Source organism: Ammodytes marinus (assembly GCF_949987685.1).
Source record: "Ammodytes marinus genome assembly, chromosome: 12".
Classification (NCBI taxonomy): Eukaryota; Metazoa; Chordata; class Actinopteri; order Uranoscopiformes; family Ammodytidae; genus Ammodytes; species Ammodytes marinus.
The window spans coordinates 1,435,245-1,449,655 of record NC_137216.1 but is presented as its reverse complement, the minus strand read 5'-3'; the positions used below and the strand labels follow the sequence as shown (position 1 = coordinate 1,449,655).

General features: G+C 38.6%; 1 protein-coding gene across 3 annotated transcripts in view; it reads right to left on the bottom strand.

Moving 5' to 3' along the window:
- Nucleotides 1-795: 795 nt before the first annotated feature.
- The window catches only part of slc37a1 (solute carrier family 37 member 1), a 117,471-nt gene continuing 103,855 nt past the window's right edge, over nucleotides 796-14,411 (bottom strand). For all 3 annotated transcript variants that reach the window (XM_080038015.1, XM_080038016.1, XM_080038017.1), the window contains 2 exons: nucleotides 9,793-9,857; nucleotides 796-5,348 (listed from right to left, as the gene is read on the bottom strand). In XM_080038015.1, coding sequence (XP_079894141.1) covers nucleotides 5,333-5,348; nucleotides 9,793-9,857 — 81 coding nt within the window. In that variant the 3' untranslated portion in view covers nucleotides 796-5,332. The remainder of the gene's footprint in view (nucleotides 5,349-9,792; nucleotides 9,858-14,411) is intronic.

Below are 14,411 nucleotides of genomic sequence, written 5' to 3'. Positions count from 1 at the left end.
AGGACCAAGCTCTTGGTGTAGTGTGATGTCATGATATATAGGCTTATATGAATTGTTGTTGGTTGTTTGTGGTCAGGATGAGACTAGTAAGCATTGTTTGCATTTAAGAGATAAGGTTCGCTAAAATGCACAATTTAATTAGCCTATACTGTATATACACAGATTTGTGAACAATGTTTGAGAGAAATGGTACAATTGTGTATCTGTGTTAGCAATGTTTGAAACAGCAGCTTCCATGTCTGTGTCCTGATTGAACATATTAGTCATCAGTACACCATAGCATCTATATCTAAGCTGAATCTATAGCTAACCACCTTAACAGTCCCAAGTACAAGTGTATTTGAAACCTTAGTGTCAACCCCTGTATTGTATCTGTTAAGTGGTTCTTAAAAAGTCTGAGAAACACTGCTTTAATGCATAGACGATAATGATCAATCTTCTTATTTAACACCTTGCAAGAATGAGAATTAGTCTTTCAAACATTTTGGACTGTTCCTTTGAGCCACTTTTGCTGGTAACCAACTGTTACTTGAACTTTTGGATTTAGTTTTGGATACGTGTAGTCCTACCTTCATCAATATGCTTGTAACCACCCCCTTTCCATCCTGTGTGAGTGTGTGTGTCACAGAGATTCTGTCTGTCTGTATGTCTGTCTGTCAGGAGCTTAGCATTAGGGATGACACCTGCCACCTCCAGCTGAGGCTGAAGACCACTTCATACCCATTGAGCCAGTCTGTGGTGATCCGCTGCCAAAGAGCATCCAAAACAAACGGCACCCCCAAACAGTTGTCCAAGTCAACAAAACAAATAGTTTATTTTTTCCAGGAAAAAGACAAACAACAAACAAGGCACACAATGTTTCAAGTCCTAGGCTTATTACAGACAATTAACAGAACATTATTATATATATATTTTTTAAATGTAGGTATAAATCCCCAACCAGAGATTTTGGTACTTCAATTTGACCATTTTCAGCTATTCGATTTGTATGCTTAAAGAGCAGAAAAAGAAAGTGTTAAAATCACAGATGGAGAGAAAAGGTTCACACACTTTGATGATCTATTTTAAACACCAACCCATTGTATTCACATTGCACTGCAAAATATATCCAAAGGGGGTTTGACAAGTTAAACAACTCATTTGACATAACCCTACATTCATTATAACTCAGATATGCCACCCACCCACAAGACAGACATTTTTAACTGGAGGTTATACAGTGCTGCTTGAAAGTATGTGAACCCCTTGAGCCTTTTGGAATTTTATTTATTTTAACCATTATTAATTAATTATTATCAATACCAGTATTTTTTATATGAAATAACAGATGTTTGTTTATCAATTCAACATTTTTCTTTTCCAGAAATCAATTGTTAAAACAGACAAGCCAAATGATTTGCCAACTTTTGTATGTGCAAAGGTTTGTGAACCCTGAGCTGCATTGCTTAAATCGAGCAGGTAAACAAAATCAGGTTGGCCAAATTGAGTGATGAAATGGACCAATGTAATGAGAGATCTTCAGGGACGGAATTGAGCGGCATTAGATAAAACAGATGTAAAACCAGGTCAGTTTAGGCCCACAAAAGTGAACCCATTCAGGTCAGTTAGCCAAGAGTAAAGGAAATCTCAGAGGATCTCAGGAATAGAGTTGTGATGTTTCAAATTTGTCTGGGGACAGCTATAAATTGATTTAAAAAAAGTTTGAGCTCCATCGATCCACCGCGAGGCAAATCATCTACAAATGGAGAGCTTTAAGAGTGACTGAACATCTGCCTAGAAGTGGACCTCCTTCAAAAATATTCACAAGCGCCACAAGAAAAGTGATTTTTCAGTTAAAAGCCAACCCACACATTACATCTAGTGATTTGAAGACCTCTCTTACAGCATCTAGGACAGATGCGCATGATTCCACAATAAGAAGAAAACTCAGTCAACATGGCTTTCATGGGAGGGTTGCTGAAGAAGCCTCTGCTCTCAAAAAAGAACAAAACAACTTTGCCAGAGAGCACCTGGAGATACTTGAAGTCTTCTGGAAGTCCATTCTATGGACAGATTAGTCCAAAATTGAACTGTTTAGTCATAACCAAAACCGCCATGTTTGGGCGAAAACACAACTCTGCCTGCCACCAAAAGAACCTTCTCCCAAGTGAAGAATGGTGGTGGCAAATGGTCTGCACATCTCCAGATCAAATGTTTGGGTTGGCTTTTACCTGAAACATCACTTTTCTTGTGGCGGTTGTGGATATTTTTTTATAGATATTTTTTTGGCATTTTTATGCTTTATTGATAGTGTAGAGACAGAGTTGAAATGGGGCAGAGGGGAGTGACATGCAGAGGATGACCGCGGGCTGGAATCGAACCCGGCCCCGCTGCTGGCCGAGGCCCATGGGGGGAACGCCCTACCAACTGAGCTAAAGGCGCCCCTCTGTTGTGGATATTTTTGAAAGAAGTCCACTTCTAGACAGATGTTCAGTCACTCTTAGAGCTCTCCCTTTGTTGATAACTTGCCTCACGGTGGACCAATGGAGCTAAAACCTTTTTTAAATTAATTTATAGCTGTCCCCAGACAAATATGCAACAACAACTCTCTTCCTAAGATCCACTTTGGTTAGCCTAAACTGAGCTGGTTGTGTCTCTGTTTTATCTAAAGCCGCCAAATTTCTTTCCTAAAGATCTCTCATTACGTTGGTCTATTTCTTCACTCAATTTGGCCCACTTTATTGTGTTTACCTGCTCGATTTAAGCAATGCAGCTCAGGGTTCACAAACTTTTGCACGCGCAAAAGTTGGCAAATCATTTGTTTTATCTGTTTTAACAATTGATTTCCGGAAAAAGAAAAATTTGGAATTGATAAACAGACATCTGTTATTTCATATAAAAAATACTGGTATAATTAATTAATAATGGTTAAACTAAATAAAATTCCAAAAGGCTCAAGGGGTTCACATACTTTCAAGCAGCACTGTATGTATACAAAAAAAATTCAACTTAGGTGCATGCCTTCATTTCATAAACATTGCAGAAAAAAACTAATAACCACAAACATGACAGAAAATAACTTAAATGACTAAAACAAGGAGTCCCTTTTTCAAATGTCATCAATCAACAATCTCTTTGGTTCAGTAAGGCAAAGGTGACATGAAAACAGCAGCTTCCAGACATTGGAGGAGATGTACAGGTGATACTCATATTATTAGAATATCATGGAAAATGAATTGGAATTCACGCAAAAGGGGCCCAAATCAAGTACTGAGTACATAACGATGATTATACTTTATATAGGGCCAACATTTCTGTATTTAAAATGCCCTTTTTATTGCTTTTTATGTATAAATGTTCAGAGATCGTGAATGTGGGGTTCATAAGCTGTAAGCCATAATAAATACAATTCAAACAAATGAAGGCTTGAAATATCTCACTTTGCATGTAATGAGTCTATATAATATTTTAGTTTCACCTTTTAAGTTGAATTACTGAAATAAATTTACTTTTGCACGGTATTCTAATTTTTCGAGTTTCACCTGTAGTGGTCTTGGTTTGTACAAACACTGAATTTAAAGTCGGCCCACCACAACCTCATTTGTTCACTGAGAGGATTGTTTGACTTGGTGAGTTAATGTCCTTCCATTTGCAAAGCTACTTTGAGCAAAGGACAACATTAATACAAATAGTAGAAAGAGAGAGAATAATAATTATCAAATGTCAAGTCCCATGGAAACATACAAAGTGAATCATTTTTAAAAGCAGCAGCTCAATAGTATGAACAAATGGAGCTACTAGTGTGTCCATGTATGTTACAGGATCAGTTTACATCAATTTAGAACATATTTTCTCATTGCTCTACAGTTTCTCTCCATATGCAGTTTGTTTTATCTGTCCAGGCGGAACTATCTGCTTTCCCAATTCAACAGAAATTAAAACATTCCAAAACATTAAAATATGACATCTAAAATTGTGCTTAAGGAAACAGGTGAAAGAAACAGCCCCTATGATGGCTGTTGATCATGTCTGCTCTGGTTTATCTCAAATCACAGGGACAGCTTGCCTGCTAAGATCTTACTTTTGACGTCATTATAAACTAAATTTAAATCAATCTCCATTGATTTGGGATGGACACAAACATCTCAAAATGTTATTTCTCAAAACCTGAATAAATAAAATCTAAATAAATTGACTTCTTTATTTTTTATAATTTTTGTGATCAAATTTTTACCAATAAAAGTGTGTGTACATCGACTGTTACACATGTTAAACTAGCATTGCAAAAATGTGCTGAATGCGCTTTGTTCCTAATAATACTTGTGCAAATCTGAATTAGAAATGTTTTAAGTATGTTTACCATCTTTTTCTTCACTGCCTTTGAGTGTGAAATCACTGTCAGGAATGTGTTAAAAAAATGGCAGCTAATGTGATTTTAGTCTAGCTTAGCAGCTACTGGCTAATAAGGTACTAAGCAAACTTTCACACTAAATTAAAAAAGTTGTTTCACAACATTCCACCCAGCCAGAACAACGAAGGGTTTGAATCTTGTTTCACTTTTTATAATTTGATCACTTTTTAGTTTTACGTTATTTATTTAGTTTTTAGGGTGATAACATTACATTGGACCTTTCTTGTATGTGATATTTGCTTAAAGTCACCGTTAAACAACATGGAAACTGCAATGGCTGTTGCAGGGAGGCGTTATAATTTTTCACATCAGTTAAATAAATATATTGATTTAAACAAACTGCACATTAAACATTTTTGGGATAGTTTTTTCTGTTCAACCCATTTTTTGGGTGGGTTCGCCAAAAGAAGCCCATTCAGGCGACCACATTGTCGGCTGTTGTTTTAAGCTACGCACAATATATTGGATCATTTGATGGCTTCAAAGTTGGGAGATATGGGAGTGGTGTTAAAGCAGGGCCTCCTGATGGGAGGCTGGGACTGTTAAGGTGGTTAGCTATAGATTCAGCTTAGATATAGATATGCTATGGTGTACTGATGACTAATATGTTCAATCAGGACACAGACATGGAAGCTGCTGTTTCAAACATTGCCAATAAATAACAAGAAGATGAAAGGAATTGAAGTGCATGTACATTTCTCTGTGCAAGTCTAGTATGTGCAGATTAGTCTCTGGTTGGTTCACCAGAGACTCAACTTCTGCTCTTCCTCTGGGAACCCATGTAGCTGTGTACACACGTCCAACACATGTTGCCTTAATAACATGTGTTTGTGTGTCCATGTGCAAGTAGAATGTCTCATGTCCAGTCATTTTAGGCTGAGACAAGTGGTTGCAACTGTGTGTGTGCGTGTCCGTGTGTGTGTGTGAGTGTGAGTGTAGTGGTCAGTGCTCCTTCAATCTGTAAAGTACAGACACACATACACACTACATTAACACATTTACAGTCAAGAACTACTGTTCATTACACACACACAAATCATTACACTTTTGTTAAGCTATGCGCACATTTTTCATATAAATGGATGTCGGTTACAGTCAAGCCATCGGTAAACAAGTTGACACAAAGTTCATAAAGCCTATCAGCTCCACAAAACTTGCTGTAATTTCTCAGTATGGTAGTGTTTATAAACTGGTGTCGACACCAGACACTGGTGCAGGAGCTCAGAAAAATCCCAAGAAGAGCCCAAGAAATGTTTCAGTTGTTGATGCTAAAAACCTGGACGTACAGCAGAAGGTATAAAATCCATGTGCCATCACAGAAGGCTACTTTGACACAATAATTGTGGGGCTACTTCCGGTTTCAGTCACCTGTGGTCTTCACCACACAAGGCAAAACTGAAAGAAAAAAAGGCTGTGGGTGTGGCTGGCCATGTGACTCCAACTGCAGCACTTGGAGAATATCAGTCTGGCAGTAAATGAACAGGCTATATTGAGTCAGTTAGTAAGAACTAGCTAACATCTTCCCTGTGCTTCAGGCTAACGTAAGTATGTCCGCTGAGCAGGAAACTCACTCAGTGTTTGGCCGTTATGTACATAACTTCAGCTACAGTTACAACGTAAATAACTTGGACTGGAATGGTGCACAACTACACATAATTATTGATAGCTAAATTATATTTAGAAAAAAAGATACAAAGTTCAGGTAAGTCGGAAAAACTTTCTAAAGAACAGAAACGACAAGGGGTGACCATGGTGAAGCTTAAGTTAGTAAAGCAAATTAGCTTAAGCTTAAGTAAACCAGTCATTAATGAGAATTTCTATTGGATTTTAAAGTACAAATACTTGTTGATTGTACAGAATTCGACCATTGACTTCCCCTATATAAAGGAGCATAAATCAAATATGTTTGTGAAAAAGTAAAATGGTATAAAATAAAATAAAAACTTGTAAATAAATTCAAATTATTGTTATAAAACAAAATATGTGCACACTTTTAAATATGACTTTTAACTGTTCATGTCCAAATGTTCTGTATACATCTTCATATAGCTTAATATATTTGTTCCATAAAAACAATATATATATATTTACAAAGGCACTGCAGACGGGTTCCTTGTATACAAACAGTACTGGGTGCGCGCGCAGTCAAGGGGCAAAAAGACGTCTTCTGTAGCCGATTCAACTGATATTATCAGAGTAGATGCCGTATTGTTTGTAACTTCTCGTTGATTAATTTGTCCTTAAATTACATTCAAACTAAATTCTGTTTTTCTTTGATTTGATATGCATCACAAATCAGAAAAAAAACTTACTGAAATGTCCATATATTCCCTAAACTCACCCGGTTGTGTTGGTTGTTGGGGATGTCTACAACAGGAAGTGGTAACGTAATGTCACAAAGGCAAAGCCAACTTTTCATAGTAAAAATGTTAACAGCAAGGCTAACGGTCCGCCACATACATTAAGAAAGGGGGGGAGGGGGAGAGACAGTCGATGTTACTTTAAACATAGGCTACTTTACATGACAGGAGAGGAGACATGTAGGGCAGCTAGCAGCTATGTAGCCTAGTTAGCTAGCTCTGGGACAGAAATGATATTGACCGATTACATTACAAGCCTCGGTCTGCACTGATTACCTCAATAAAGTATTCAGGCTGAGACACGGCTTGCATTTGAAAGAACGTATCCTGAAACAAGCACTAAACAGTCAACTTTATGATGCCCGTATTTACGAGAATAGGGATGTACGTAGGGTGACCAGATCCCAATTCACCAGTGCTGTGTATGAAATCGCGCACTTACGTAAGTGCACTTACATTGAGTGCACTTTATTATCCCTACAGTACACTTACTTATAGACGCAGTGCTCTCATTTCTACAGTGCACTGTCCAAACTGCCGTCGCACACCTACCGGAAATGACTTTGCATTTTGACGGTTCTTCTTCGGTGGTATTTTTTTCTGCTTGCGTTACCGATAGCCAAAACAGGCACATTAGTCGCGGAAAAACTAAAACAATGTGTAATTTAACTTTTGTAGAGCGCGTCCGTCTCCACGGTTGCTTCAAGCTCCTCTATTTTGATTAGAAAGTCCGGTCCTCTCTGTTACGTAGGCAAGATGGCGGCCGTTGAGTGTGGAAAGTGTCCATCGCTCCACACTCAAGTTTTAGACCGTTTTGAGTGCACGACAGAGGAACTTACAGTGCACTGCATTTTGGCACACTCTCCGGTTTTGCGCAAAGTGCACTCAAAAAAGTAAGTGTAAGTACAGAAGTGCGCGATTTCAGACGTGGGACAAAGATTATGTTTGTGCGGGACAATGTGCTGGTTTTTCTAGCAAAATAAACTAATTTCACCACCAGTAATACCAGAGACACGGCTTTCTACATTAAAAAACACTATGTATAGATCAGTGCGCAGCAGTTAAGTTACTGTTAAAACTAATAGAGCATTAAGGCTACGGCTTAATATTAAAAGCATTTCACACGACAAATGTGAGTTGTCTTTTATTTTGAAGTAGCAGGAAGGTAGCCGGTGACACAAGTAGCACCTTCACAGAGCCCACTGAGCACAGCAGCACTCCAGTCACTAGCAACTAGCAAGACTGCTGTCTCTACACAGCTATAACACGCATTTAAAAAATTGAGGCTGACTGTCAATAACAATGCGGGACAACGTCTTAATTTGCGGGACGTGTGAAAAGTAATGGAAATGTGTGATCAGGGGCCGTATTCACAAAACATTTTAAGGCTAAGAGTAGGTCCTAACGTGCTGATTTAGGAGTAACTCTCAAAAATAAGGGGCGTTTCACTCCTAATTTTAGGACTCCTAACTTTTTAAGATAAGTGTAATTCACAAAGCATTTTAGCGCTAAAACTAGCTCCTAAATCTATAAAAAGCTAAGTCACTAAATGTAAATCACAGACAACCATTTGATGGTGTTTGAGAGATTTAATGCTAGTGAGCTTTATAAAAGGTACCTTTAATAGCTGTAAGGGTTTAATGATCTTAGTAAAGCTATATTTAGAAAGTATACACATTTATATTTATTATATTTATATAAAAAAATATTTATTAAGTTCCTTTTCCTCCAGTTGCTTTGGGTTTACGATGCACTGAAAGTTACTGTTGGTGTCACGTTTGGGTTTAATTTCCTACTAGAGTAGGCCCATATGTGGCGCTTCGCAGCATCTCCTCCGTTCCACAGGTCTGCTACTGTATAGTTGTGCGTCTCGCCTTTTTCCTTCCTCATGCACTTTACGATTTTGCCGGCTGTTGTTTCTAAATTGTGAATTTCCTGGTTTGTCGCTGTCTGACTATTGCTGCATAGTCCGCCGTTGAGGGAAATACAGTGAGAGTGCATGGCGTGCAGCTGTTCAATGAGGATATTTTTTCCGAATCAAATCATTGTAAAATTTAAAATTAATAGACCTATGTGGCGCTATTGTAGGTTAATTGTGAACGAATGTGTGGGAAACCCTGCAGTATCTTGGTTTCATGTTAAATCAGTGTCACTTGTCATTAATTGTATATAAAAACTCTTTACTTTAATACAGCGACACGATATGGATATCTCCCACAGTGTTTCCATCATAAATTCACTCTTAGCTCTCATTCCCTCTCAGCCAATCACTGTGGGCATAGAAGGTATGAACATGACATCATCCATAGCAACAGGGTCAACACCGCCCTCTAGTCTTAGCTAAGGAGTCCCTCCCATTCCTTAGTAAAAGTTGGTCTTATCAGCTTTGTGAATAGGTTTTAAGAAATTACTCCTTACTAAGAACTTTTAGTGCTCCTTAGGAGTACTCTTAGCGCTAAGATAAAATGTTTTGTGAATACGGCCCCTGGTCATCCTAGGTGTACGTGACGCATCCCTAAAGCTGACTCAGTGGCAGTGACACATCGGGACCCCAATCCTCCCTGTTAATGGCCCGTAGCAATATTCTTCTACTTCTTTCAGCAAACAAGAGGAGTATTTCGTAAACATTTTCCATCCGTATTTTTGGCGGTTGGTTCAGTTAATAGCACAACAACTGCTCGTGATTCCTGCTTTGCTACTTGGCCCTGGTAGAAAACAATGTAGAATAGTCGGCTTTCTGCCCCTGTGATGCGCGCGCATACATGCGATGACGTCGCACAGAAACCCGTCTATATGATCTTGATAATATAAAGGTTAAAAAATAAACAACTTAACTGTTAGTTTTTAATGTATATTTGTTAATAGATAATTGCTTTTGAAATGATTCAATAACACATTATTGACCCCCAAGCCCAACATTTGAATAAATAATCAAAATGATTGTGATCTGTGAGAAGAAGAGAATGAGGAAGGAACATGGAAGAATAATAAATTATGCATGAAAAGCCAGTACAAACAGGAAACATGAAAAACAGGACTTACTCTATAGAAGAGATGGGGTGAGTTTTAGTCGAGGTCAGCTCCTTTGTCACAAGCCGTAGCAAAAGCTGCACACACACATATGCAAAGTTAAATATTAGTTCATTCATATATTTTGCTTCAGTTTTTACTTAAACTATTTGAAAGAATCCTATTGAGTGGGGCTGGAATCAGAACCTGCCTGCATGTAAAGCTGCATTCATTGATTTGGACACTTGGTGGCAGCAGAACACATTGAAAACACAACATATTCTACAGTATATTACACTGCCAGACCCAATAAAAGTTGCCACCTGGATATTACTAGGAATCAGAATCACTTTTATTACATCTTATTGTAAAGTACACAAGAGTAAAATTCTTAGGCAAATAGGTAAGAAAACTGCAGTGATTAATATGTTTCAGTTGGCAACAAGTTATTTAACCCTAACTGATGCAGTGAATAGCTTCTTATTTCTTAAACAACCATGTCAGAAGACACATGCTGTGGTTTTGGAAGAGGGGGGAAATGATTGGCCTAGAAATAAAATAAACTACTCAGGAGAAGATGAAACTACTAAAATCCTGTTAAGAACTGTCCAACGCATTATTAAAACCTGGACAGATAGTGCTGAACCGTAATTTTTAAAGAAGAAATGTGGTCGGAAAAAAATCTTTAATGATGATGATGGGAGATCACCTAAAATAAATACAATTAATTGGTTAAAATATCGACAGTAGAACTCCCGGATATGTTTAATAGTGAAAGTAAGAGCCTTCTCACACGCACAATGAGAAGAGAACATAAGGGATATGGATTACGCAGATGTGTAGCCTTCAGAAAACCACTTACCAGTGGGGCAGTAACGCGTTACTAGTTAATGTAATATATTACTTTTTCAAGTAACGTAACTAGTTACAATCAGAATCAAATAAATATATTACTCGTTACCACAAAATTAATCAACTCGTTACTATGCTACTTTTATTGATTCTTTGGGATTTTGTTTGTAAACTAATTGTCATAAAAAGGGGTCATGACGTGCTGCAAAACAACATGAAGCGGACCAGACACTGGCCGCACAGAGCAGCCGCTAGCTTGGACGCTGAGAGGGATATGCTGATATTCAACAGCTTGAAATATGACCATTACTTTGAATTTTTGCAAGTTAATGCCTCGAGAATGCTGCTGTGGCGAGGGATGGGAATTGTTAAGAATTTCACGATTCCGATAATGCTTATCGATCCGATTCCTTATCGATTCTCATTGGGTGAGGGAATAAGTACACATTTGTTTGTTTGTATTAACTCTCTTTAATATCTGATCAGAAGTGTGTCTAGTGTGTGCCTTGAAATATTATCAAGAGTATTTAGGATTAGGAAATTGTCAATGTTCACATTAATTGTTAAATGTCAATAATGCTATTAAATCATTTTCAGACAAAAAATGTAATGTTTGGCTTTTTAAGCCCAAATGCCATTAGTGACATGTGACATAAAAACTAAAAACACAGACTGAAAACAGTCAAGGAAGAGCTGGTGCCTTTTGGAACATTAACAGTTCTCATTTATGTTTAAAGCAAAAAATAAAGTACTGCCAGCAAATCTTCAAAATCTGTTTATCCTTATAGAAAATGAAGGAAGAAGAAAGGGACACTTTAAGCATGAAGTTGCAAGGACAACAGCAAAACAAATGTGTACTTCAGTGGTAGGAGTGAAAGTATGGAATTCTCTGCAACGTGAACTACAGCAATGTACAAATATATTTCAGTTTAAAAAACGATTTAAAGAGAAAACAATGAATTTGTATGAGCACTTATAGAAATAAAAATATTATATATTATTATATATAATATAGAAAGAAAAATTTATGATTTCTATATTGATGGTTGTGATCATGGTTTGCTTTGTTTTGGAATCAGTTTCAGATTGATGTTTTGGTTTCTATTTTGTTTCATTTATTATCGTCATGCACTGACATGAGTTGACATGTAGAGTGTTTTTTTTGTTTGTTTTGTTCTGAGGGGGAAATATAAGATATTCTTCACCCTGCCTCCTTTTCGTCATGGTTTTATAGATTGTACATGTGAGAATGTTGAAATGAGTTTTGTTGGAAGACATCCATGGACGAAATAAATATAAATCAATCAATCAATCAATCAATCATTTGCATTAAACTTGAAACAAAAGTTAACTGACATAAAACAAATACAAAGAAGTCTTCTGTAAAGATAAGACCACAACTATCAACGTTGGCAAATCAACAATTTTTGTTCAGAAAAATTATCATGTTTGCCTTCTCAGGACGGATACGAGATCTTTAATGTACATGCTGTTCTAATGTGCAGCACGCTGTTTATTATTAATATAACGGCCCGTCATCAGACACATGTGCCGGATGGTTTTTGCACATCGATCGCTCCATCAAGTTATCAAAGGCAGAGCTTTTTGTATGGGCAGAGATCGTTCTTTTAAGTGTGTTTTTATTAAGTTTATTGTTAAACTTTAGTGTAGACTACTGTTTCCTTATCACCGGACCGCCGAGTCCCGCTTCGTGTTGTTTTGGGTTCGTCTCTACCGCCGTGCATAAAGACAGCAGTACAGCTGACGGGAGGAAAAAGAAACAAACCAGCTGACGAACGTGAGTAAACACTGCGGGCCTTGAGGCAGCGGTCAAGAAAACCTTTTTGCTTTGCAACACACACGTTAATTCTCACACATTTTATGTTCAAGTCCAATGGGCAATTCTTGTGTCGACTAGTAAGACAGCGGACGTTTAAAGAGCACCTATTATGCTTTTTCAACTTTATGACCTATAAACGTTGTTATAATGATTTATAGTCATGTTTAACCATACTAAAATGTCAAATAATGACTTACATGCATTTAGATGTATTCCAGTCTGGGGTGGCTGTGCAGAGCGCTAAACACTAGGACAGCCGGTCGCGATTCACTTGTTCAAATTTCCGGGATTTATTACGCAGAAAATCCGGATTTTTCCATGTATGGTAATGCTGCAACGTGCTCAGGCACGCTCCGGCTATGCCCCCACCTGCCTGCTCAAATCTGCCCGTGCGCCACTGAAAGTCTTCCAGAAGGTAACCAATCACAACGGAGTGGGGTTGGCAGGAGGGGGTCGAAGGGGCAGAGAAGGACGAAGCTTAGTGTTGACAGAGAATGCTGAAGCGCCCAGATGAGAGGAAGAGCTTCCCGAAAATCTACATTGTTTTTTGTGCTCTGATTCGAGTCAGGTTGCTCTATAGGAGTCATTAATGAGAAAGACCAGAAAAGTAGTATAATAGGAGATCTTTAAACGTTTAACCGTCAGGATCGCTGTCTGCGCGCTTGTGCTTGTGCTCGTGCTTGTGCGCATGTCATTTGACGAAATGGAAACTTTACAATTGTTGCAAGTGGCCGTATTGTCGTTTCTTTCAAGTGAAATACAACCAACATTTAGAGCGCTTCTGTCTCGATGGCATGTTTGCTGCGTTCTGAACCAAAACAACGCAGCGCGAGTGTCAAGTCATGACACATTTGCAACAAGCGGAACCGATAAGCGGAATTGTTAAGCAGGCATGCTGTTGATTCCAAGGAATTGGTTGACTCGGCACTCGATTCCCATCCCTAGCTGTGGCGGTGCAAACACATCAGAGGGAAACACACTTACATCGGTGGCGGTGCAGAGATGAAAATATAATTTATGGACTTTCTAACAAAGTCTCTCACTCTTATGGCACACTGGACTGGACTACATCATGTGTTTCAGGCTTTATTGAAGAGATTCCAGACAGGACATTACACAGGATTTGGTAGAGTAGTAAGCAAGGCAGTTGAGAGGCCGCATTAGCTCTGCTCTTAAAGCTACAGAACAGCGTTTTATATCTCTGTGTGAGGTGTATCATGCATTTTTACATAGGAAACCATTGGTATAGGCACATAGAGGCGTTTCAGGCGATATAGCGATGTGTTTCAAGCGATGTTACGCTCCTACGCGTGTAACGCCTCATCGCGTTAAGTTGAAAATATTGAACTTTTTATGCTCCTACGCGTGACGCTTAGCTGCGATAGCCAATCAGCTTGGAGAATGACCCGAAGTCAATGCAAGGTCGGAGGACAGTGTACACAGAGGCTGAAAAACACAGAGGAGAAAAAAAATTATTTGAGGGCGGCCGGTGCTGTATGACAGCCACGCGGGGTTCTACAAGACTTGGGGAAAGTGTGCGAGGAGAATGGGCTTCCTGGTTAATTCAGTGAATATGTGCGGCTGTGCTTTAGCCGATAAACCAAGTTAGCGCCTGATAGCATTGGTTAACTCACTCGGTTTTGTGCGGCTAGCACCTCCATATTATGAGCAATACATGACGGCCAAGTCCGGGGAACTTTCACGACAATTACAGCGGAGCACCGGTGTTTATCTACGCCAGCCACAGTCCCCTGTCACAGCCAGGTATTGGAATGTTCCTGCCTTTATTTTGTACCGCCTTGCACACAATGCTGCTGTAAATGTGTTTGGTATGGTGCTGCCTTGCTGTTAATTGTGTACATTTCCTAGCGGCGTGAATATGCAATGCTGTTTAATGACTATTGTTGCTGTTCATTTGGCACAGTTGTTGGCCGTATTGTTATTGTTGTTTACAGGCATG